This window comes from Engraulis encrasicolus, chromosome 15, assembly GCF_034702125.1.
Source record: "Engraulis encrasicolus isolate BLACKSEA-1 chromosome 15, IST_EnEncr_1.0, whole genome shotgun sequence".
Classification (NCBI taxonomy): domain Eukaryota; kingdom Metazoa; phylum Chordata; class Actinopteri; order Clupeiformes; family Engraulidae; genus Engraulis; species Engraulis encrasicolus.
The window spans coordinates 6,121,158-6,147,389 of record NC_085871.1 but is presented as its reverse complement, the minus strand read 5'-3'; the positions used below and the strand labels follow the sequence as shown (position 1 = coordinate 6,147,389).

Sequence of the window (26,232 nt, the reverse complement as noted above, 5' to 3'; positions counted from 1 at the left end):
AGTATGTAATCTGTTCGAAAACGCTTGTTTTGCAGTGATAACTAAGGCTCAGAGGTTACCACAACGTAGTAGCCTACCAAACTGTTTTTTTTTGTACATTTACATAGAGCAGCTCACTTCTGACTCACTTTTTGTGGGGCGGCCAGAGTTGTATTCTTTCACAGGGTGCACAATATGTGTGATGGATGATGTTCGTACAGGCTGAGGTAGTAGGTTGTGTGGTTTGAGGGTTGTGGTGCTTTACCCCCATTAGGAGATAACTATACAGCCTACTGCCTTCCCTGAAGAGCAACAAGTCACCATGGGACACCTTCTTCTGCCTGTAGGCAGAGCCTTGATTATCAGCTTCTTTTATTTCCTTGTTTATTTTCTATTTTATTTTCTGTCTCAGGATTCTCCTAAAGAAACCAAGGAGTAGAGCAAGTGCTTTATTCTGCAAACTATATTTAACCACTTTCATGGCACTATTGAGAAAGCTTACCTTTGAGTTCCTGAGCAGGCTTGACCATGCTAGTCATAGCTCTGTAAGGTACATGTCTGTGATCTGGGAACACTGGCATGAGTGCCTTCATTTGCTTCCCTTTTTATATGTACTTTATGAATGTGTATTTTATTGTTTTAATTGATGTAGGCTATGTACTGTAATGTTTCCACTGTGGGCCCTGAGCCTGTAATAAAGTCTATATTTTTTATTATAATTCTTATTTTATTATATTCTGGGTTTTTTTCCCCTCCATTTTTATTTTTTTGTCTTATTATTATTTTTGTGATAGGATAGTGAGAGAGACAGGCAGGAAGTGATTGGGGAGAGAGAGATGGGGAAGGATCGGCAAAGGACCTGGGCTGGAATCGACCCTGGGTCGCCGGTGTAGCATTGCAGTGCCCTACAGTTAGAGCTATGGTAGAGATTTTATATTATCCTTTATCAAGAATGGCAATGACCAAGTCTTTATCTGTTAGGGACTCAGTGTGATGTCATAGCAATGTTGATATTATTAGGTTGTTGGCACATGTAGTTTTTTTCAGCAAACAGTGAATCGGCCTGCTGCAGAGACTATCTGCGCTGAGAGGCAACACAGAAGAAAAACAGCACGAAGCATCCACTACAAGACATGTCCTGGGAGCTCAGAGGGACTGTAAGCTCTGCCATTTAACTGAATATGGCTCTGTAGACGTTTACTACTATTCTTTGCATTTCTGCATCACATTAATTTCTTACATCTGACTGCCGTGCAACCACCCTGTTGTAATTGTGCATCATAACATGCAAGCAATAAAATTATAAAACCACATCTGCTCTACTTTTTGCCTTATTTTTGTTAACATTGAACAATCTGAGAATAAACATGCCCATAATTTCTATCAGGCCAGATTTTGGAATATTTTGGTTAGTGATACATGATGACTAACTTAATTTCACCTCATGCATATGATGTACAATGGCCAAGGTGTTTGTTGGGGGTTTAGAGGTCACAAACATCATTTTCTCGCACCACTATCTATCTTGGTGTCATAGTCCAGATGACATGTCTTTGAGCAATGCATCTAACTGTGCATTCCATTTGCAGTCAGAGCTACAGTGTTTGTCCGAGTGGTTGTGAGCATTCAAAATGTGATCCCGAGTTCCTAACTCCAGACGCTTAAGCCCACCCACTGAATGAATGCCACACACTATAACACCACACTACCCCTTAAGGACTCCTCTTGCACCTCACTCACAATGGGTTACCCTGGAAACCAACTCTGTCAACATAATATAAGGTTATGTCAGGTCTCTCTGAGGGTTCACAAGGGGTTGTTGTGTTTGTAGTCGGAAACAGCCTGCGTCAGGAACCACTAAGTGGGCTACTTGTTCACTAAATTAGATATGTCCTCTGACCCGGATCATTTAGCGGCTTCAGGTCACTACAGGCGCAAGCTTCTAGAATCAGGTGTCAGCCTCAACTTTCACAGAAATGGGCTATCTTTGTTTCCAACACAGTGAAGCACTACACACCTATACACACAGTTGTTCAAAGAACCCGTAGCGTTAGTATCACGCGTTTCTGAGTTGTGTCAGTTACACCACAGATAATAATTTGACATAAGGTCTAGAATTCATGCTAAGCTGTTTATGGACAGTGGATGGCACCAGAGTACAACTATTGCCTAGGGGCCTACTATAAGTACACCCACTATTTGTATTATATGATTCATTCAGGGTACTGGGAGTAGACTACTTGAAAAATCATTAATAGTTTTTTTGTTGAACCAGGTAACAGCTTTACAACATTTGTGCAGATTACTCCATCAAGGGATAGACTTTTTCCTGTAAGTCATTACCACACCTACTAAATTCCCCAAACTACTGAATTCAGGCTTCCTTATGGTAAATATAGTCCCTCACTTTATCAGTTCAAATTAAAACTAGATTGCATTTCCTCGCAGAAAATGCTGGAGTATGCTTGCCCGTCTTGCATTCGTTGCCCTTCATGCATGCCTTGCCCTTCATGCACACGTTGCCCTTAATGCATATGCTGCCCTTCATGCATACACAACATACAGTTAACCATATAGATATAAGCTAACTTCCCGTTTTGCATATACTATATTGCCCAAAAACACATTTTCACCAACTGTAGTGTCGCCCAGTGGCCTAGTTGCACCAAAGTCGGTAGGTACTCTCTGGATGTACTGGAGATCATGTTTGAGAAATTTCGTTAAGATCTGTCAAGGCGTTGATGAGATATGAGCTAACTTCCTGTTTCGACGGTGCGTTTGCCTTTGTTGTCAATTTTGATTGGCTGCTGTGCGCCGATGCTTTCAGCTATTGCTCTGTAAATTTCAGCATAGGTGCAGAATAGTCCAATGGTGGTCTGATAAAAATTGTAGGACGAACAGAGAAAAATTGTGCTTAATTTTTATTGATTTTTGAATATGTCAAAATGGCGGGAAATTCATGATGATAAATATGACATCATAATATGCGTTGGATTCGGCTTTACCCAAGGATTTCAATGATACCAAGTGTTTGATGATTTGAAGTCAATACGGGCCAATATCGGCAAAAACACGTTTTTGCTTATTGTAGCGCCCCCTAGTGGTGTATTTACACGAAAATTGTTTTGTCTCCTCTGGGGAACGTCCCGATGATGTATCTAAAGTTGTGTTCTGATACAAGTAGCCGTTGCCGAGATATAAGCTCACTTCCTGTTTGGCGTCTTCGCCGCCAAATTTGATTGGCTCCTGTTTGGAGACGGTTGAATCAATTGTTCCAGAATTTTTAGGGTAGATGTATCTCAGTCCGAAGATGCCCTCATAGAATTTTCACGACGATCGGTCAAAAATTGTGGGCGGGGCATCATTTTTAGTGATTTTCGCAAAATTCAAAATGGCGGAAAAACTTTCCAGGCGGAAAATGACGTCATAGGGTGCAATTGATTCGGCTTGGTCCAAGGATTCCAGGGAAACCAAGTTTTTGAAATTCCGACCAACGGTTCAAAAGTTACAGCATGTTACAATTTGAAACTTTGACCTGCTGGTGGCGCTACAGAGTTTGAGGTACCCCTGTGAAAAATACAAAACCTGGTCGTCTTATCGAGCCGAACGTTTCGGTGTTTGAACGGATTTTCTATCTTGAGCGGTTCTTCAAAACGAATGGTTTCGTAGAATTAAGGAGAAAATTAATAAGCTGGAAACGGGGGAATAACAATAGTATGTATGCTTGCCGCATGGCAAGCATACTAATTACAATAATAGTTTTAGCTAGATTGCATTTCCTCACAGAAAATGCTGGAGTATGCTTGCCCTCCATGCATTCGCTGCCCCTCATGCATGCGTTGCCCTTCATGCATGTTGCCCTTCATGGAGGTTGCCCTTCATGCATTGCTCTTCATCCATGTTCAGCACACACACACACACACACACACACACACACACACACACACACACACACACAGCACACACACACACACACACACACACACACACACACACACACACAGACACACCACACACACACACAATCTAACACAAACACCCCATAAGAGTCAAAAAGTCAAAAACATGTTTTTTTGGTGTACCACCCCCTGGACACCACATTGTACACTTGCATATCTTTGTTTTGCACCCTTTGGGCTAAGGTAAGAGCACCAAATAGCTTTAAATTACTTGTCTTAAGTTCCTGGGCCAATACATTGAGGCCATTGGCTCATAGTGTAAATGGGGCTGATATTGACCTAACACAGTTTCGCTAATTGTGGCGCCAAATTTCACAAAAATTGGTATGCAGCCTTTGACTATAGTGAAGATAATGTGTATTTATTTTTGTTGTGATACGAGTAGGCATTGCCGAGATATGAGCTCACTTCCTGTTTGGCGTCTTCGCCGCCAAATTTGATTGGCTCCTGTTCAAAGACGGTTCAAGAAATCAGTTTGTAACTTTAAGGGTAGCTGTATCCCTGTCTGAACATGATCTGATAAAATTTTCAGGGCACTCTCAAAAAAAATGTGGGAGGGGCGTCATTTTTATTGTTTTTTACAACATTCAAATTGCAGGAAAACTTTCCGAGGTCCAAAATTTTGTCAAAGGGTGCGTTGGATTCGGCTTGGTCCCAGGATAATGTGAATACCATTTTGGTTGTAATATATATGGGCGTTGCCGAAATATAAGCTAACTTCCTGTTTGGCCTCTTGAATATGGCCAAAACACATTTTGGTCAATTGTGGCGCCCCCCAGTGGCCAATTATCCTCCAGTTTGTCATTTGACCTCTAGGGGTGATGTCGATCATGTGTATCCAATTAAGTTGTGATCTGACATGTCTTTACCGAGATATGAGCTAACTTCCTGTTTGGCGACTTCAACATGAGGTAAAAACACATTTTCACTAGTTGTGGCGCCCCCCATGTTCCAATTTTCACGAAAATCGGTATGTAGGCTCTGGCTATAGTGAGGATAATGTGTATAATTTTTTGTTCTGATACAAGTAGGGATTGCCGAGATATGAGCTCACTTCCTGTTTTGCGTCTTCGCCGGCAAATTCGATTGATTCCTGTTCAAAGACGGTTCGATCAATCGTTCCGCAACTTTTAGGGTAGATGTATGTTGTTCGGAACATGCTCTGTGTAAATTTTCGGAACGATCCGCCAAAAATTGTGGGCGGTGCGCCATTTTTATTAATTTTTACAAAATTCAAAATGGCGGGAAAACTATCTAGGCGGAAAATGACGTCATAGGGTGCGTTGGATTCGTCTCAGTCCAAGGATTCCAGGGATACCAAGTTTTGCTGGCAAGCATACTAATAAGGGCCTGCCAGTAAACTGATGTGGTGAGACCATGGCTGCTTCCTCCAAATTGACCAATTTATGTAGGCCTAAGCTTAGATAAATTTGCGTGTTATTATGCAGGCATACACAATGCTTCATACCTGTTTTGACATTTTCAAATTCATATATTTGTCAAAGTAGAAAAGGACCCCCAATGAGGACTGCTATGACTGGCATCTTTAATCTGATGGGTTTTTTTGTTGTTGTTGAATGGTATACTTTGGGCCAAACAGATTGTACCATTTTGAATTTACCGGGCAACTACAGTATATACTTGTCGGCTAGTCTTTATCCTATGAAATGACAATATGCTATACAGAATACACCGATCATGCTCTAAGCTGTTCATTGAAGTCAACGTCATGAATCTGAGTGTTTCTTTCGTAATAGCACATCGTGCCCCCATTGGTTAAAACTATAGGTGTGTCTGGAGGTGTGCGTGTGCGCTAGTGTCACTGGAGCGTCACATCCGCCAGCGCAAACGGTTCGGTTCACCACGGACGCGCCACTTGGCGATACCAGGCTGCAGTTGGGCAAAGGAGCGTGCACGAACCGGTGCGGACCAGTGAGGGATTGGACCTACACCGTGCTGCAGCCGACAGACATGATCCAGCGGCAGCCCAGCATGGTAGATGCGGATTGGTGAACTCGCTTTGAGGTAGATGGATGCCCAAACAATGCTTTGGCTTATGTAACTGGCTGTATAAGTTTAATAAATCGCACTAATATGAGGCACTCAATAGAAGTGCCACAATCACCGCATGAAAGTGTTAAGGCAGAAGACGTCCTCTCTCCTATGCAACGTCGTGAAACAACTTCTACAAAATTCCAAAAAGAAATTGAAGTGACAAAAGTTGTCTCTGAAATATTGCGTAATTACGCAATGATAGCCCGCGGCTGATAGCTTATCCCATGCTCGTCCTGCACTGAGAGTGCAATAACATATTTATAGCCAGTTAACTTGCATGATTTTGCTTCTAAATGCAGCTGAAACAAGTTGGCTTCTTTGTTACTGTTGTCGCACTGTAACCTATAAAGTAATACAGCCAGAGTAGTTGTATTTGGCCCCATGATAACTCAGACATTGATTCGTAAGTCAACATTACGTGCCACATTGTGTCAAATGTTAATAGTCTAAATGCTACACAGGGATGTCTCTGCTGTGTTTTCAAGACGTGCTTGTAGTTGTGCTATCAACAGCATGTAGTACACATGTTTAGACAATAGTATGCAATCGCATGCAATCTCAGGGTGCAATGGCCAAGGACCAAGAACTCGTGCGTATTGTGGAGGCCGTGTCAGCCGCTGGCCGTAACGCGTATCGTTATGGACTTTGTCCTTTCGTGTGGCATTGTATGTTTTTGTTCCTCATAGTCTTCTTATTGTGAGCCACAGCCAGGTAAGGCGTAGTTTCTCTCTCTCCCTGTTGTGATTTAGACCTTTTACTGTGTTGAGGTGAGGCAACTTTTTATGGCATTCTCACCAACTAATTTAGGTTTATGTTAGATGAACCAAACGATGAATATTGCATCTGTCTGCTGTTATTTCTTCTCTTTCATACCATACATGCACTGTTATGCTGCCTATTGCGGGTAATCCCATTAGTTCACAGTCAGAATGAGGCAGACATGCTAGATGTTATTAGGCCTATTGCAGTGTTACCGTGATGTCGAACTTTTCACTTGATGTTGGCATGCCTTTAGTGTATGACTGTAACTACTTTAGGATATTTCGCAACCTATCAAACATTAGACCTTCATTCTTCATAATCACTAGGCCAGGATCTATTGTTATACACACCATGCAGGTAGGCCTATCTATTGTCAGTGACATATTCTACATGTTAGAAGAGGTTTTTTTTTATTTTTTTTATTTGACCTTTATTTAACCAGGAAGGTCCCATTGAGGTAAAAACCTCTTCTTCCAGGGAGTCCTGGCCAAGACGGCATTAAGACAGAGGAGGCACATGCATATTATGACATAAAAACAAATAAATAAAAAAAGCACACGTAAGGATATAAGACATATCAGACATAGGGGCAAACAAAATAGACACTGGACAAGACTAACAAGTAAGACCATCAAGCACTAAACAGTAAGAACTAACAAACTAACAAAATCTGACATAAAAAAAGCACACACACAAAACCTCTGTAAAACTGTGTTTAAAAGCAGTGACACTCCTCTACTAAAGTTGTTTTTAAAAGATTTTTAAAACTCTCTATAGAGGGCACAGATGCCAAGCTTAAGGTGTTTTGGAGGTTATTCCAAACATGTGGGGCATATGAACTAAAAGAAGTCTTACCTAATTCAGTACGCACTGTAGGAATATTTAAGATAATTTTATTTCCTGACCTAGTGCCATAGGAACTGGTTTGGCGTGACACCAGACAGTTGATGTATAATGGGAGTTTACCCACCAATGCCTTCACAATAAAAATGAGGAAATGGCTTTTCCTCCTAAGTGATAGTGAAGTCCATGTTACCATTTCATATAATATGCAGTGATGTGTTCTCATGTTTGCATTTGTAATAAAACGCAGTGCCGCATGGTAAACTACATCTAGCTTCTTTAGAAGAGAGGTGGACGCATGCATGTATAATATGTCACCATAATCTAAGATGGGTAAAAATGTACTCTGGACCAATCTTAGCCTAGCAGCAAAAGGAAAACAGATTGTTTCTGGTAGCCATCTGAATGAGCATCACTTTTCTGAAAGGTTACTGCACTCTTTCCAGTATAACTCACATGAAATGTCAGACAAAAGTGTTAAAATTAATTTTGATTACAACTTTTTGCCAAACTATCAAAATATATGTTTCAGGAATGAACCTGTTGACCTATTGGCAACCAAACTCATGATGACCTATTCAACTGATGTACAGTACATTTTCAGTGTGATCGTTTGATGCGGTCTTTTGTCACAACCCTACAAACAAACAAACAAACAAACAACTGTGTAAGCCAATAATTAGCCTACCGTACATCCACATCAAGTGATCATTTTACACAATATACTATCATCTTCAAGGACTTAGTACACAACCTATGAGACTTTTTATGAAGCTCTAAATATACATGTCAGCCTGCCTATTTCTGGACCGGTCCCAACTTCCACCTTGTCCCGTTCCAAAAATAAGCAACTGGCCTTATTGCACTCCGGGGAGCTGGGGAGGTCCGGCAGGACAGGAGACGGAGACAATAGAGGGGAGTTGCTCCTGGGCAGGTGAGGGTGTTTATTAGTTTCCCAGTCATCTTCTGCCTATAAGTAACCCCACCTCCGCTGTTGAGGGACGACCTCAGGCACGTAGACAGGTTGGCCGTTTGATGGTTTTGGGTGGTGGGTAAGAGGGGTACCAACAACCTTTTTTTTTACCCCGTAGCCCCTTTGTGCCGTTGGTTACTTAATAGTTTCAGTCATCTTCTGTCTGACAACTAACCTCACCTCTGCTGTGAGAGACCTCCACGTGACATGCTGGTTTGGCTGTTTGAATGGATGGTAGAGAGAAGAAGGGGTGCCAACAACTTTTTTATTTACTCTGTAGCCTCTTTCTTCAGTTGATCTTGCTGGTGGGGCCATGCAGTGGTTGGTAAGGAACCTCAACATCAAAACAACATGGTCTGTTCATTGCCACTGTGGTAACTACGACCGTAAAATAGAGGGTCTGCCGTTTTTAGTCAGTGAAGGGGAAGAGATTTGTATTTTGGATTGGGTGGTGGTACATGCATGTACGAGAGAGAGCTGCTCCAGACTTGAAACCAACCATGCAAAGAGCATTGGTGGGCCGTTAATCCTCTGGCTGTGAGCATCATTAAAGAGAGTATGCTGCCGTTTCAGCAACGGCATTGATATTGTACTCAACAGGTGTCTTGTCAATGCTGGCATTTGTATACTTGCACTTGTAGAGGAAATCTGGTCAGAATACTACCGGTTGACATGCGGAGAGAAAAACACCTGAGTTTGATCAAGCTGCATTTTAGTTTCAAACATGGTCATGGAGAAGGGCATTATGGAATATTGATGGAATATTGATTAGAAAGTGTGTGAGGTTGGCCCTTCACTGCAGTTTGTTTTTATAGTGAGTTAGGATATTTCCTCTGCTTTCTCTGTTTCAGCGAGAGTGAGACTTTATAATATGATATGCAGAGTGCAAGTGTAAAATGCAATGTTTTGTCTCATTGCATAGTACTTGCATGACTGATTGCCATCTTAAGCATCTTCTCTTTTTTATCATCAATGGAAATATGCAGTTATGACACATTTTTGACACATCTTGTTTCCTGGAATGCTGCCATGATGCAATACTGCCTTGCAACAGTAAAAACTGTTGTTTCACTTCTTCAAAATGTAGCTCTAGGTTGGGTAAACCTTTATTGAAATCCTACATGTCTAGACAGGTTGCAGGAGTGTTTTGTGAGAAATACCCTAGGAAAACTGGTTTGACCAACTAGTGTAAAAATGCACCAGTATTTTGCCATTTCCAAAATGTGCACATGGTAAACTGAACACTGTTTACACTAGTTGCATAGCTCCTTAACACACACCATTCCACCAGTGGAAAAGTCACTGAAAAAACTAATGTACCATAGGACTACACCACTATGACAGTGCACAGGGCCTTTAATAAGACATTGTGACTTGGTCACTACCGTTCTGGTACCAGCTCATTTATAACAGGGACCGTGTCCTACTGTGTTAAAGAGCTTTTAGTCACAATAGCATTGGCCATCACAAGAACAACACCAAACTATGCTCCATGGAATGGCATGTCCAGGAACAGACACACAGGAAATGTTGCAGTGTGAATTCAACACTCAAAGAGTTTAATACTGACAGTGTCGGTCATGCTCTCAAAATATTGAAGTAACAATGAATAATTTAGTGCGCATGAGATGACTTTCATATTTTCACACTTTCATAACCGGTGTTGTTCCAGCAGTGGACTGCTCAATTTCAACTCAGTTGACTATTGACAGCTATGCATGCTTTGTTACTTTCTTTGTTCTCTGCTACATTTGTTTTTGTTCATTGTCTTTCTCCTCTGCTTACAGTACTTGCATGCGTGCATACATAACCACACTTGTTATTCAGTACGCTTCACAGAGGCAGATGAGTTGCAGGGAGGAAATGTTGGCCTACGCTGTGTAGTATACGCAGAGCTCACAATGGCCTTGGCAGATGTTGTCTGGCTCCGCGGGAGCAGCTGTGTTCTGCTGGGTGTGAGTGCATGCAGCTTCCAAGAGTGATGACTGTAGCATGTTGAATACATGACCACAGCTATCATGTTACTCATTAGTAACACAGACCACAGCTTTTGTTCAACTTCTCTCATGCTTCCAAGGATTATGCGGTGTACTCACAACAAGTATCCCTCTAAAACCCCAGTAAATTGCCAGGGCTTATCTTGACTTACCATGTTGCATGTGTCTTGCCTATTCATCTCATTCACTTGCTCACGGCGGTTAGGAGAGCAAACCGTCAGGCAGCAGTCATCTTGAAAAGATATGGCAAAAAGAAAGAAAGGAATCGAAAACATTCTCTTGTCAAAGAGCAAACCGATGTTTTTATTACCCTTGCCTAGTTAGCCTATAACTTGGTCTTTGGCCCGTGAGTAAGCAAGAGCCCTTGCTAAGTGTTGTGTGATAAGGTGAGGCGATCACTGTTTACTCCACGAGAGTGAGCAATCTCACATGCTTGGCATGTAGGCCAAGGACACACAACACGACCTTACTGGACACCAAGACTTATAAGACAAGGCATGGCTTACTCCCTTTCCAGTATGATTTTTTTTTGTGCAAAGTCAGAAATCTAGACCTTTTGTTGAAGTTGAAGGCACTTTAAAATGTTCCTGTTTTGTTTGGGAAATGGTTAGCACCTCTTCCTTACTTTTGCATTTTTATATTTGGATGTTTTACATAGGCTTTTTGTCAAAGTCAGATCCAGATTGGGTCTTTTGATTAGAGTAACCTCTTGAAGACTCTGTAGCTATTTTTGTTAGTGGTTGTGAACTTGTGATGGAAATCGAAGATCTCCTTCATTTTTCACGTTTAGATGCACCTTCTCTGTACTAGCACCAGCCAATGTTTTTGTTTTCTCCTTTTATTTTATGGTACTGTACACAAACAACAGAAGATTGTACATTGACGGGACAATTAGTGAATCACAGAAGGTTTGGCTGGATTGAGATGTTACCCATCCATGAATTTATTGATGAGAAGATGTTGGTTTTCATACGTTATGTGCCATCACTGGTCTCTATGTAGGCTGAACAGAAGCACCACTTTCAGCTTCTGTTTCTTAGCAGGGAAAACGCTATGTAGTTTTCAACCTATTTAACAGACTTGTCTGCCTATTGTTTTTCCAGTCTCATGAGGAATTCCATCCTTGGCATGGTCCGCCAGCATGGTAGACATGCCGAGTCCATACAGTCCGTCCTCTCCTATTGGAGACTCGGCCCTGGGAAGTCCCCTGTATGGAGACCTCCTCTGCGGCATGGAGGACCTGGACGATCTCTCTCCGTCCATTGAGAATGACACGTTCAACAACCTGGATCTCCACGAGCAGAAGTCTTCAAGCACAGGGTCTGAGTGTTCCACTGCACTAGGTAACTACTAGGTACCTCCAAAGATCCGTGAACCCTCTGAGAAGTAGTACCATCATGTATATGTGATTAAAATTTTAGCAAAATTTTGTGTTCTCACTATGATGTCACAAACACTGCGGGATTTTTAAATCAGAGTTCTATCAGAGAGAGAGAGAGAGAGGTTCCATTGGCCCATTGTTTCCGGGTTATATTATTGCAAGGGGAAGTGGGGGGGGGGATCCCCCTTTAGGCAGACCTTGGCTGACCTAAGGACTGTTCTATTCAATACTAGGAGTATTATGACACACCCCTTTAGGCAGAACCTGGTCATGTTAGGAACCCATAGCAACCTATTACAAACTACATTGCCGTATCTCTATATAGGCCTAGGCTATTTTAAATGGAAATAATCATAGCTCCTATTCACCCTCATGCTCCCTTCATCCTGCTTGTGATTTTCTGTGTATATATATTTTTGAGGCTGAAAGATACAGAGAGAGAAAGATAAGGAGACAGTAAAGAACGTGAGTAAGCTAAATCCATGCTCTCAGATTGAGCCACTGATGTTATTCTAGTGCAAGGTTGCAACATTGATGCACAACTGGAGGACTGAACAATATCTGCACTCTTTTTGCCTCATATTTCACCCTTTGCCTTGATGTGTGATCAGTATTGTATCAAAGAGTTTAGAGAAAATTGATGTATAAGCCCCTCAAAATTATGCGGGTCAAAAATACCCCCCTCTGTAATAGAAATGTGCAGTGGGGGTTAGATTTTTTTTCAGATTCATGTTCCTCACAGGAAATGAGCCAAGGCCAGTGAATCTCAGTGTGAAAGAATAATAATTGACACTATTTTTCTCAAGCAAAAAAAATAATGAAAAAGGGTCAAAAAAGTTTTGCAAATTTATTCCGCACTTCCTGTGAAAAGCAGCGCTGGCAGTTCATCACATCTCCAAAGCAGATGCATCACCCTACTCCAAGATACAGTGGAAGTGCAGCTTAAACATCTTCTCCACATTTGAGTTCAGCAGAATTCTTATTTAATTCAGCGTGTCCTGTTTTGTACCAGTGGTCAATTCATGTTGCACTGCCCATGAAGGACATTGCTGGCATTCCAGCACATCTACAAAGAGATGTTAATCAACCATGACCAGCATTCTTCATGACAGTGGGCAGCTATTGACGCTTCTGAAAGAAGTGTCCTTTAGAAGATGGTGAAAGATTGTCTTTGACAGTTACACATCTAGGACAAGTTTGAATAGCAATCTTTATTTATTACATGAATAGATAATTGTTATATTGTATTATTGTATAGTGTACAAATAAAATGTCACAATATATTAATTAAGAAGACAAAAAGGGATATTAAATACTGTGTATTTCTCCTTCAGCTTCAACAACTCACTATGAATATGTGTATCTTACAAATATTGTCAAACTTGCCATCTTATTAACCCCTTAAGACACGGCTTTATAAATTTGTTGTCACCAGTAAGGTAATGACCAAGTCGTGCATTACTAAAGGGCCTGTGTTGTGTCATAGTATTGTAGTACTATGGTAGTTACATTTCAAGGAGTATTACAGCATGCCACTGGAGGTACGGCCTGCATTAAGGGGCTACAGGCTTTTTAACTTTATCAGTGTGCCTTTGGAATCCTTGGCAAGAATTAAACAACAGCAACGACCTGAGTTAAGTTTGACCATATTTCTAAGTAGCTTTTTTCCTTGAGTCAATGTTTACCTGCTTAGGAGAAAAAAAGTCAAGCCATACTCCTTAATGACCAGCACTCCTTAGTGAGCAGTGGGTGGTTTTTACTCTATGAATATGTGTATATCGCCTCTAATTGCTTCTCTGGATTTGTGTTGCTACTGTCCTCAGATATTTTAACACCAGCGTCCAGTCCGTCCTCTGCAGTGTGTGACGGCGTGACAGGAAATGAGGTGTCGTCCAGTCCTCTGAGTCTGGAGTGTCGCGTCTGTGCTGACCGCGCGTCAGGATTCCATTATGGGGTGCACGCATGCGAGGGATGCAAGGTTAGGAAAACTTGCTCACATGTTGACCTACCTGCACGCACACACACACACACACACACACACACACACACACACACACACACACACCACCTGTTTTTACTGACAAAAAGGTACTGCCAGAATATTTGCATCTTACAAGTTCAGTTTATATTTTGATTTTGTGTTTTGCCTCTGAATGGCAAACAATGTTTTATGTATTTTGAGTAATTTTGTGCACTGGGATGGTCATTTCTTGGCCATGTAGGAACATACTACAGTCGTGAGTGATTTTGGTCAATATCTGTTATGGTGCTGAAACGAAGCCCTTTGACCGACTTAGTCTTCTGAGGGGGTTTTTATGTGCGGTGACAGGAGTAGAACGGGCTTGTTTGACGTACGTATGTTTCCATCCAAAGGCATGTGTTGGCATGGTGCTGCAGTCTGCCGTGTGCTTAGAAAGAAGGTGCTTGGAATACTGACCCTTCACATACATAACAGCTGGCTTTATCTTTAAAAGGACCCCTACGCTGTGGGGGTAGTGGTGGCGTTGGTGGCGTAACGTTGTCATATGACATGTGGGTTATATATACATCACTATTATATACTAAACACCTTGAGCTACTGGCAGTGGTTTGGCAGGATTGGTGTGTGTGGTTGTGGGTGTGATGTTATCCACCATAATACTGTTGTTGTCAAATGATGATTTATTTACAACTTTGACTTTCTGGTTGCCAAGGAGACAAAATCAAAGTACATAGTGTATGATTTATTATTATTTTTTTATGAGTTTTAAATCCTCTTTATAGTATCTTTCACTCATAACATTTTACACTTTAAGGTGTTGTACAGCGCTTCAGACGTAAACTTATCTCATCAACGTTTCATTTTTATCAACTCTAGATAAGGGTATCTCACTAAATGGCACTGTGTGGTAATAAAAAAGCAGTGCTAAAAGAAATAAATATTATGAACATCACTGTTGTACATTATTTCTAACCATTGCTGTCCTTCTTGGGCTTTGTGGTGATGCTTTTGACTGTAGGGCTTCTTCAGAAGAACCATACGCCTTAAGCTGGAGTATGACAAGTGCGAGCGGAACTGCAAGATCCAAAAGAAGAACCGCAACAAGTGCCAGTACTGCCGATTCAACAAGTGCCTCTCCGTGGGCATGTCCCATAACGGTGAGTCATTAGACAACATTTTCAGTTGATTCTGATCCTTCTATACATGGGTTCTACATTTTTGTTTTCCCCTGGCTGCGCGAACCTAGCTGCGCACAACTCAACCTCTGATTGTTGGAAACCGCTGTCGGTCAAAAAATTAGCTCACGTGGTTGGCTGCTAGTGTTTTGCCCCTCCTCATAACATCGTGTTTACAAACACTGCGAGCCCTACAAAGGCAAAGTGCAGTAACTACGCCAACATTGAAATAGAGAGAAATGCCTTCAAATCCCTGATATTGGGTTGGATGTTGTAGTTACTGCAGGTTTAGCAATATCTCTGGAACGGGACACGTTTGGACCATAAGGCTTTAAGGACGTGCAATGAAGACCATTTTCACTCTCAATTTTGACAAATAATACTTTGCTTCTGCAGGGGAGTATTTGGCCACCACTCATCTGTCCTGACAAAATACAAAGCACTGACCTGCCCCTGCCACCATTCAGGTTCCATTGTTTTCAATACAACTGTGCACACCAGTATCAAAGTCTGTCAACATTGGCTGTTGATAAGAACTGAAGTCTATATTCATCAAAATCCATCAGTCCAAATCCATCCGCCTGGCCGGCTACTATGCTTGCTTTCTGTATTAAGTGGGCCAACAGTGTGAGTAGGTAGTTAAACTAAAGTTGTACAATCTGCTGTCGTACAAAATGCTGTCGTAACTGGTGCACACAGGCCTTAGGTCCTGTTGTATCTGTGATGACCAACCTGCATTTAAATGCGGCTGTATATGCTACTATCAAATTCCATATGCTTCACATCACCTGCTTGCACCTGTCTGAGGTATCACTAGTCATTATGCTGCCACTTGCCAATGATGCAGGAATCTTTTAATGTCACTGATTACATTTCTGTTTGTAGCTAAATGTTTATCTATATTCAGGGGGGGAAATCAATTACTGTTTGTGTTTTGCACACACCGCATTGGGTATATACTGTATTGTATTGTGCATCTATTTGTAAAAAAAAGTGTCTACCAAGAAGCTTAAACCTAATATAATCTGTACATGGGTGGTTGACGTGACGCCTTGTTTTTTCGTAACATTGGTTAAAAAAACTACAAAACTGTTATTTTACATTAAAATACAAATTTCAATGAAAGAAGATGTGGTATATTATGTTTCATATTAGTCTTAGATGAGAAGAAATGTTTTTGTTAAGATTTATGTAAAGGTTTATATGCCGAATATCCTGCGGTGTGACTGTAACATTAATGAAACCTGGAATATAATATATATATAAATTAACCAACAACATTTTGAATAATATATGAAGCATTTGGCATGATTGCATAAATATGAACTTTATATTAACATATGTGAATGTGAAAAACACTCAAGACGGTAATATTAACTACAAGTTCAATTTCGTAACACAAATTGCGTCCTGTGGGGTGACATGTATGTCAATGTTTGTGAATGGGCAGCTGCAAGGCCAACTACAAGGGTCTTAAAGACTGGCTCCTAACCAGTCAGTACCTCAGTTATTGGAGAGTGCTGTGGAAGTTTAAAGTGACTATTAACCTCTTAATATGTCTTCATATTGCAATGTTTCTATCACGCAATACTTAGGTTCATTTTATGGTGTCCTGTGGTGTGACTGCTCCTATAGAAGGGAAAAAGGCTTTTTTTATAACTGAAAACACATATTAAGATTAAACACAATATCATTATCAAGTTAGCTTGAGCTCAGATGTCAGTCATGTATACAAAAGGATTAAAATGGCCATAATGCAGTGAATTTCCTGTGGTGTGACTTCATTTTCCTGCGGTGTGACACGCCTATGCAATGTGTTGATGCAGGACACATTTTCCCAAAAATGGCAAAAATAAGGCGAAATTCCACGGATCACTAAGTGCTTTATATTTTTCTATTTTTTTCCAATTTTTCCCATCATTTTTTCAGGAATTGACTTTTTTTGTGTGTGTTACGCCCTTAAACGTCAACCACCCACATACATAGAGAATATGCAATAATACAATGACAATGACAAAATACTATTAAATACTCTTGTGCAAGTGACCTTCTTTGACTGAAGGTTTTACTTAAATCGATACCATGTTTACACATAATACACTATTTACTGTGAAATGCCCTTATCTATATGAACCCACTAACATGTGTCCATCTAGGACTTTAACCTCAATGTTTGTTGGCCAGACGTGTTATGTTGCATATGCTGCAGGTAGGCCTAAGTGTTCTTCAAAATAACAGTATGATCTAATTTTTATTTCATCAAGCTTCAATGCATAAGGATTATGGCTACTATGAGGCTTATAAGATTTTTTTTCTCTAGAGCACATGTATTTTTGGGTTCCACTGTTAACCTATGGGGATTGCCATTATAAATCTCAAAATATTTTTACTCCCAACAACCAGAAGGTCTCAACTCTTCCTGCTCTTCTTCTTGTTTTTGTGTTTTTCAGTATGGTCTGTTATACTCAATCAGTCATATTCAATAAATCTCAGCAAGTGTTGGTACAAGTCCAGAGCGGTGCAACCTGGAGCATGTTAACAATCCAGATTGTTTTGGAATTCCACAGTGAACCCATGACCACGCATGGTTTTTTATAGGCATAAAGGTGCACAGCTCTTGGCCTTAAAATCCTGCCATCTTTTCCAATATACTGATTAACAGATCTGATTATTTTTTTTAAATCGTTACAATCAGCTGTTTATTACACAGTTGTATTCTTTGTTTTTACTTTCTTAAGGCAAGCTCTACAAACCTTATGTGCATATCGTCATTGTTGACAATGCATGATCAAGTGAGATGGAACTTAGAGCAGGGCTGTCATGGAGCATGGATGGATAGTATAGATTTGAAATCTAACAGTATGTGTATGCCTTCCTGTTTTGTGGTTTATTTGTAGCAATCCGTTTCGGGCGGATGCCTCAGTCGGAGAAGTTGAAATTGAAAGCTGAGCTGGAGACGGTGGAGAAACAGCCGGCGGAGCCTCAGCTGGCCGACATGAAGGCTCTGGTGCGGCAGATATACGAGGCCTACCTCAAGTGCTTCTCCATGAGTAAGGCCAAAGCCAGAGTCTTCCTCACTGGCAAGAGCAGCACACCGGTGAGTACTGCACTCGACTACATGGTTTTAGCACAGTTTATAATTATTCATTTAATTACACTTAGCTGCCGCTTTTTTATCCCTCGTGCATATTGGTGACAGTCGTTGGAGCAATGTGGACTTAGAAGCCTTGCTCAAGGGCACTTTAGCCATGGATGGAGGTGTAGGGAGAGGTAAGGCTGGGATTTGAACCAGCAACTTTGTGCTCTTTAGTCCAACTCCCTATCCATTACACCATGGCTATGCGCAAGTTCTTAAGTTAAAGGGGTATGCCACTATTTTGGGGCTTAATACAGTTACACATGCTACACGGATCCATTGACTTTTACTAGCTTAGCGACATACTCCCTCTTTTAACTTGTCTTAAAGCAAGACAACGCTTAACATGAACAATAAGACACTTTACCACCTTTATAAACCCTGGCCAACGATTTTAACTGTATTAAGCCCCAAAATAGTGACATACCCCTTTAAACCATTGTCACAAACCATGCTGAAAAAAACATGAAAACCATGAATAACCATTATCTATGTTTAGTCAGGAACCACGGTTTTCATGGTTCCCCCCCCAAAAAAACCAACAACAACATGGATAAGCCATTGGAATACTATGGTTGGTTCAGAGTACTTAAAGTAACCATGACATACCATGGTAAAACCATGGCTACTACATTTTAAAAAAAATGGTCGGTTTTCGTAAGGGCTGCCAGCCAGAGATGTGGACTTTAGACTTGTGACTTGGACTTGAGTCAAATTTGAGTCACAAATGACTTGACAATATTTGGAATGACTTGTGACTTGACTCGGACTTGCACACTATTGACTTGTGACTTGACTTGACTTGACTTAACAGTTTTAGCTTGTAATGACTTGCAATAGCATGACAAGTGTAAATATATTCAATTGTTTGCATTTGTGTGTGAAACATTTTGATGAAAAAATGAAATCCTAATTTTCATTTCCGTACGTTTTGACTACTGTCCCCACAGCAACCTAGCCTGATTATCATCGACTTTTAAATCTCTTCGAGACTTGGTCTGACCAAGAGCATAACAATTAACATTTCCCAAACGGCATGGTTGACCCGCCTCCCTTAGTTTGCTAATGGTTGTTTGCTTCCCGACAAAGTGGGAGGAGTTCCCGATTTTTCGGGAGCTCAGAAACAATATTTGTATTGCTCTTGGCCTGACTAGAAGAAATGCTGAAGGTGTTGCGTCACTAGGAGGGCACGGCCTGGTTAACAGCAACCCCCAGGTTGTGCTTTTTTGCAGTTCTCTAAATTAATCCAACACCATGTCATTTTCTTTCCTTGTTGCGAAGCCTTTCGTCATCCACGACATCGAGACACTACAGCTGGCTGAGAAGACGCTGCTGCTGCAGCTGTTCAGCGGCGAGGCGGTCAGCCACCTGCTGCGCGAGGCCGAGGGACGCCTCTTCCACTGCTGCCAGTGCACCTCCGTGGAGACTGTCACCAAGCTCACAGAGTTCGCCAAGGCCGTGCCGGGCTTCCAGGAGCTGCACCTCAATGACCAGGTGATGCTACGAACTTTGCTGTTAATAGTTTTGCCTCAAATGCCTTTGAATCCAGGAAGTGCTCAACAATCGTCAAAGCCAGCGTTTTGTGATCCTGGGTGCGCTCCAATATGTGACCTTGCGTCCTCCACTTGTGCTTGTGGCCTCGAACCAGGAAGTAATATGTTGTGGTGACAACACTGACAACAGCATTGTTTTCTCATTTGCAAACTAGATGGTGAATGAAGAATAGCCCCCAATCATTATTGTGGCTAGGCTGACAACGGGAAAACTTAATTGTTTTCTCCACGGAGGTGGGGTATCAGCAAAGCGTAAGGCCGCAAGCACAAGCAGAGGACGCAAGGATGCATATTTTATGTTTTCCCATCCAAACATTTTCAAGGGATTGGTACACTGGTGGTAAAGGATTGTGATGTTTAATTTTATTATTTCTACTGTTAATTGTATAGAATCTGTTTTTACCTCGCCAAGGAGGTTATGTTTTTTGGTCGCGCTGGTTTGTTTGTCTATCGGTTTGTCTGTTTGTCAGCAGGGTAACTCAAAACGTTATGCATGGATGTTGATGGAATTTTGTGGAGTTGGTGGAGATGATAAAAGGAATTAGTGATTAAGTTCTGGTGGTGATCCGGATCGTGATTTTTCGTCATTCTAATTTTTAACTCAAAAACAAGGCAGAAAGACTTGAAAAAAAGTATAGTGTGACATAGTCAAATGTTCTATCGAACAGTTTCTTTGGCGGAGGTCTGCACTCTCTGACTGCATTTCTAGTTTACAAATGTTATTATATGGATTATTAAATTGGTCATCCTATCACAAAGTTGTTATTGATATCATTAGAAGTAGTGGGAATAGCAGTAGCCTAAATGAGAGGTTTCAGGACCACTCCATATCCTAAACCATATGTCATTTGAGTCCAGGAAGTGCTCCTACACACATTTTATGACCAGGTAATGTCATCTGTCTTATGCAAGTTACACATGTAGCGGAGTGAAGGCAGAAGGAAATATGGCACCCATGTGTTTTGAACTCTCAGATGTTCATGTTACTTTTAAGCTATACTAAATTGATGCTGATCATACTCTTTGCTGTCCTTTTTGTCCAAATGAGAATCTCTGAAGAACGGAATTGTTATCAGAACTACTTCCCATGCCTGGGTCATGCAGCTGAAGTACAGTGTACACGAGGCCCCCTATGCACTGCAGTCCTCTTGCATGACCAAGGACGGCCTGCTAGTCTTGCATTAAGAACTGATTAGCTTTGAAGTGTTAATTCAATTCACAGAGAGAGTCGAATTAATCCCTTTTCTAGAGCATCTTCAGTATGGCCTCACAGCTTCTGTAAAGAAAAGGCTTTTATGGCATGAATGAGGTGCTGTTTGCCCTGCATGAACAAGGACGGGTTGATGGTGTTGACCTAACGCTTTAAATGGACTGATTATCCTCGAAATGTCAAATATGATCAATTCCCATCCGTCCAGGTGACACTGCTGAAGTACGGGGTGCATGAGTCCCTGTTCGCCCTGCTCTCCTCCTGCATGAACAAGGACGGGCTGCTGGTGGCCCAAGGCCGCGGCTTCATCACGCGTGAGTTCCTCAAGAGTCTGCGGCGGCCCTTTAGCGACATGATGGAGCCCAAGTTCCAGTTCGCCATGCGCTTCAACGCCCTGGAGCTGGACGACACCGACCTGGCGCTGTTTGTGGCCGCCATCATCTGTTGTGGAGGTATTTACAGGCCAAACACAAGCTAAAGCTTTGCTTTACTCCAGGGTGGGGGTGGGGAACCGTTTTCATTTGAGGGCCACTTCGAATTTTATAAAGTCATCCAAGGGCCGTACTATGAACACAAACCAGGATATCCCCTAGGATTCCTGAAAATATAACTTGATTATATTGCAAGTGTATTTTTTTAGATTCCTTTTCAAAACATGTCATATTTCATGTGAAACTGCACAACATTAAAATTATATCAGGGGCCAGATAAAACGGCCTCAAGGGCACATAAACGGCCCCTGAGACATTCCCCACCCCTGCTTTACTTCATTCCCAAACAGTGGTTAGCAAAAATATTGTTACTGTATGTGGCTGAGTTTGTGGCTGCCAGCATCTGTTATGGAGGTATTAACAGGAAGGCGGCTCAAACTACATTATTATCCGCCTGATTCTTAGCTGAAAACCCCCCTTACGACAATCGGTGGAACGTTACCTCCAGGGCCCATCACAAGCAATAATCGGGCAAGTGTCCTTCATTGCGTGCAACGTTCTAAGATAGAATTTTACCGACATATTGATGACTCGAAATAGAACGTCGGGTATTGTCTCTGTGTTTGCGATTACAGTTGTGATTCTCTTCAACTTTACTGTAGGCCTATACTTAACTTGCTGAAACACTAGGGTCCTGTCCCATCACTACTATTTCTGCATGTTTGCTTGCTTTTGTGGGTGCGCATGAAAGTGTGGTGTATCCCAATTCTTCCAAGAGTGAAGGGAAGTGCTGAAAATCAGTGCTGAACAGAGTGCCATACGAGACAAGTCAAGTGTGAGTGGCAAGTGTCAATGATACTTTTAGAAAGATAAGGAAATATCAGAAAAACACCTTCACTTTCAGTGGTTCCCAAACTGTGGGTCAGGAAAATAGCCAGCAGAAAAAAGTTTGATAACCGATGTTTTACTTGCCGAAACACCAGGTATCAATCATACTCCCATAAATTAGCTCTTCTTCTGCCACTGTACTTTCTTGAAGTGTCTGATTCACTTTTCCGATGACTTGTGTGGTTACACTTTGTGCATCAAACTAAGGGAAAAACTTTGAAAAGTATGCTCAGGTCATCTCTGGGTGTAGTTGATGAGAAGTAGCCCAGATTGTCCTGATTCTACATTCCTCAGCTGTGTGCACACCAGAGGCTAACACTCTTCTTTCCAGTTGCACACATTTCGTCCTTAATTAATGTTGTCCTTATACATCTGCATTCTGTCTTTTTCTGTGTCCTTTCAGACAGGCCTGGCCTGACCAACGTCTCCCACATCGAGGGCATGCAGAGCGACATCATTCACGCTCTACAGCTCCACCTGGTGGCCAGTCGCCCTGACGACACCTTCCTCTTCCCCAAGCTGCTGCAGAAGCTGGCGGACCTGCGGCAACTGGTGACGGAGCACGCCTTCCTAGTGGAGGAGATCAAGAAGATCGAAGACGCCTCGCTGCACCCGCTGCTCCAGGAGATTTACAAAGACATGTACTAAGGGGAAGGGAGAACAATTGAGGTGTGTGTGTGTGTGTGTGTGTGTGTGTGTGTGTGTGTGTGTGTGTGTGTGTGTGTGTGTGTGTGTGTGTGCGTGACGCACGTCCGTGCGTGTTTCCGTGTGTATTGGGATGGTCTGTTGTGAATAAGGACGATTTTAAGGGCCTATCATTGACAGGGGGTCCTTTTGAGGACAAAAATCAAAACGTAATAAGGGGGCCAAAAATGTATTCTTTCACACAGTGCAAAATGTATGCCAGCAAGACCCTGACTACATATATGGGATTGGATGAGGAATACGGTTGCAAAGGATGTCCCCAAACTCACGTCCTGTCCTCTGTCCTCTGTTCTACGACCGCGTGCCACATAGTCGACCAGGGTAAAGTTAGTTTTACATTGGACCTTCAAAGTACATACATGATATATTTGAGGAAAGCCTCGTTGTCAAACCATCTCCACAAAATATCCTCTTGTGCCACAAGGTTTATTTCAGTTATTCCATGTTTGGAATGTAATTTAAATGTTCAAGGAATGTCCAATATAAAACTCACTGATGTCATTCACTTTTGTATGCATATGGATACTGTACGTCTGATTCAGCTACCAGTGGGAAGTAACATTGTGAATGTTCCTTGTATTGTGGACCCAGGTTAAATTTCTACAGGTAAAGCAAAGAAAACTGGCTTTTTCAAGAAATGCACTAAACATGACATGGCAGTAGCAAACAGGTTGTAAGATCAAGGAAAATAACATTTCACTGTGAACAAATATTAGATATAGTAAACCGTTTAGAAATAGAAAGATGAAAGAAATGTTTTTGTGTTTAACACTGAGCTTTAGCCAATAACATGTCCACCTTTCACCTAGTATTACCTCACTTTCTTGACCTAACTATAACTATCTGTAAGATTGGGCAGCTGTTTTATCACTCCAAAAAGACACATTGATCAGGCATTTTTTTTCTATGTCTGTAGATGAATGAAATGGAAGCTGGCTTTTGATATTAAAATTGACACCTTCTTGGTAACTGTCTTGACTGTTATCTAGGTTAGATGTATGTAGCATGTATCATGATGATCATCACTAATCCGATGACTATAGAGATTGTCATACTTTCAAGGATTTTGTAGCTTGCTCCTTACCCCTACCCGATTTGAAATCATGCAGAAGTCACTCCAAGCAATGCCTACATGATTGTTGTGTAAAATATTATATTGTAGTTTGCAGACACTTTATATTATTTCCTATTTGAAGACAATCGGAATTAGCAGTAAGTCAAGTAGAACCCAAGTCATGTATACGCTTTATGTGCTCAAAATCTCCTGCCATTGGAAATTAGCTACATACTGTATATGAAAGACGGCAAAACAAGTGAAGCCAAAATTAGTCTGAAGTTCCATGATACTGATTCCATGAACTAATGTTTGTGTATGTCAGTCCATGGCATTCATTCACCGGGGGAAATGTAATGTACATAAAGTTCTAACAATATATATTTGGATTTTTTTATTAACAATTTTATACTTTTATCAGGGATTACTGGCATATTAAAACCTCAGGTGAAATGATGGGCATCACAGTGCAAGGAACTGTTGAAAGTAATATGACTGTATTATTGGTGCTGTGATCATTAAAAGTGGTTTTCTCTACTCTTGACATGAGTACATTTTACTGTATGTACAAATTATGCTGTATGTATATGTAAATGTGCTGTAGATATATGCTTCATGATTGATTTATTATTGTCATATACTCTGTTGCAGTAATAAAATATGAGGTTAATTTGTTTTAAAAAAGTACATGAAAAGTAAAAATATTAAATAAATTCCAGTCAATTATTCATTACGCTTGGGCATAATGGGGCCATGTGATTATAAATATGATGACGTCATCAAATTAGTATCAAAGTTCTTTCTGTATGTTAGTAAGCCTATAACTTAGCATAAATCAATGATAATTAATAAAGCTGATATTAGATTAAGTAAAGTTGTGCTAATGTAATGGAATAACTACACGTATACGACAAATAGTATATGATAAGGAAGGTACACTGATGAGACTGAGATCAGTGATTTTTCGTCAGACATAGCTGTCAGAAAAACATTGCCATGGCAATGAAAAAAATGATAAACCTAATCTTTTGGTATAAAATTATAGCCTATTAAATTTTAGGAAAAGTCACGGTTTCATAGTCATAGCGTAAAGCTAAGGAATTATTATCTGGATAGGGTTGGGGCGTTAAGCCCCTTTTCCTGGTTGTCTGCAAAGAAATACTGTCATTTCGATGTTTAGTTAACACCCTACTGCTGCCTGTTACTTAGCAAATGTGGATTGTCTTGGCCTGCTTTGGAATGCATTGTCTTCACTGGTATTCCATAGTAAGTTTTGGAGCGAAATATGGTTTCTGCATGTTTAATTTGCCATTTTGTAAAGGAATTTGTTTCTGTTGATTTCAAATGCTGGATCTTCTAACCTACGCGGTATGGATGTTTTTTTTTACTTGATACATTGATGTGGCTGGTAATATCATGCTGAAGCACTGGCTGCTCAAATCGAGAGTCTTCATCATAACTGACACTGAAGCTCAATTTGAACAATTCATCAACCAACCACAGTGAACTGAAACCACTGTCACCCAAATGGCACAGGTTATTTTCTTTAACAGGCAGCTGTTCTCCTGTGCTGTACTGTACATGCAGCACTGCCACTGGAGCATCATCAGGTGGGGACCATTGTGCACATGTGTCGCCCCTTAGCCCCTGGTGGTGGGGCAGTGAACAGGGATGTCTCTCTGCCTGCCCTATATATATATAAACACTGTGCTGTGAGGAGGGTCAAGAGACTGGCAGCCAACCAAGTGCATGCAGTCCTTCTTTATCTTCATCTTCAGGCCTTTCTTCTAGGTCATCCAGGAACTGCTGGTGCATGTATGGGCTGGAGCCCAGTCGGATTTCTGAGCAGCAGCCCTGATTCAGCTTGTACCAGATTAATTCTGTTTATGACCCTGTATCTCACTTCTTCTGACAATGCATCATATTGTTTCATTAGACTGAAAGTACCTATTGCCTAGTCATGACCTGTGGAACATCTTTGTAAATCTGTTCTTCACAGCATTTCCAATAAATTGTGTCTTCCAGTCGCACACATCTGGCAGTGCTTTTACAAATTTCCTTATCTTTGCAGCACTGCTAGTTTTTCTTGCATTTAATACTCAAGGTGTTGCCCAATATCTTCAGGCAATTTCTGTGTTCATACGACTTTC

The 26,232-nt window shown here is 41.2% G+C and overlaps 1 protein-coding gene across 1 annotated transcript; it reads left to right on the top strand.

The window, feature by feature from the left end:
• Positions 1 to 5,660: 5,660 nt before the first annotated feature.
• pparaa (peroxisome proliferator-activated receptor alpha a) lies at positions 5,661 to 25,699 on the top strand. The gene is made up of 8 exons (XM_063216891.1): positions 5,661 to 5,963; positions 11,672 to 11,911; positions 13,773 to 13,927; positions 14,949 to 15,087; positions 18,003 to 18,202; positions 19,523 to 19,735; positions 21,213 to 21,456; positions 22,727 to 25,699. Exons 2-8 carry the CDS (start codon positions 11,710 to 11,712, stop codon positions 22,969 to 22,971), a joined length of 1,398 nt encoding a protein of 465 aa, XP_063072961.1. The 5' UTR covers positions 5,661 to 5,963; positions 11,672 to 11,709; the 3' UTR covers positions 22,972 to 25,699.
• Positions 25,700 to 26,232: the final 533 nt, after the last annotated feature.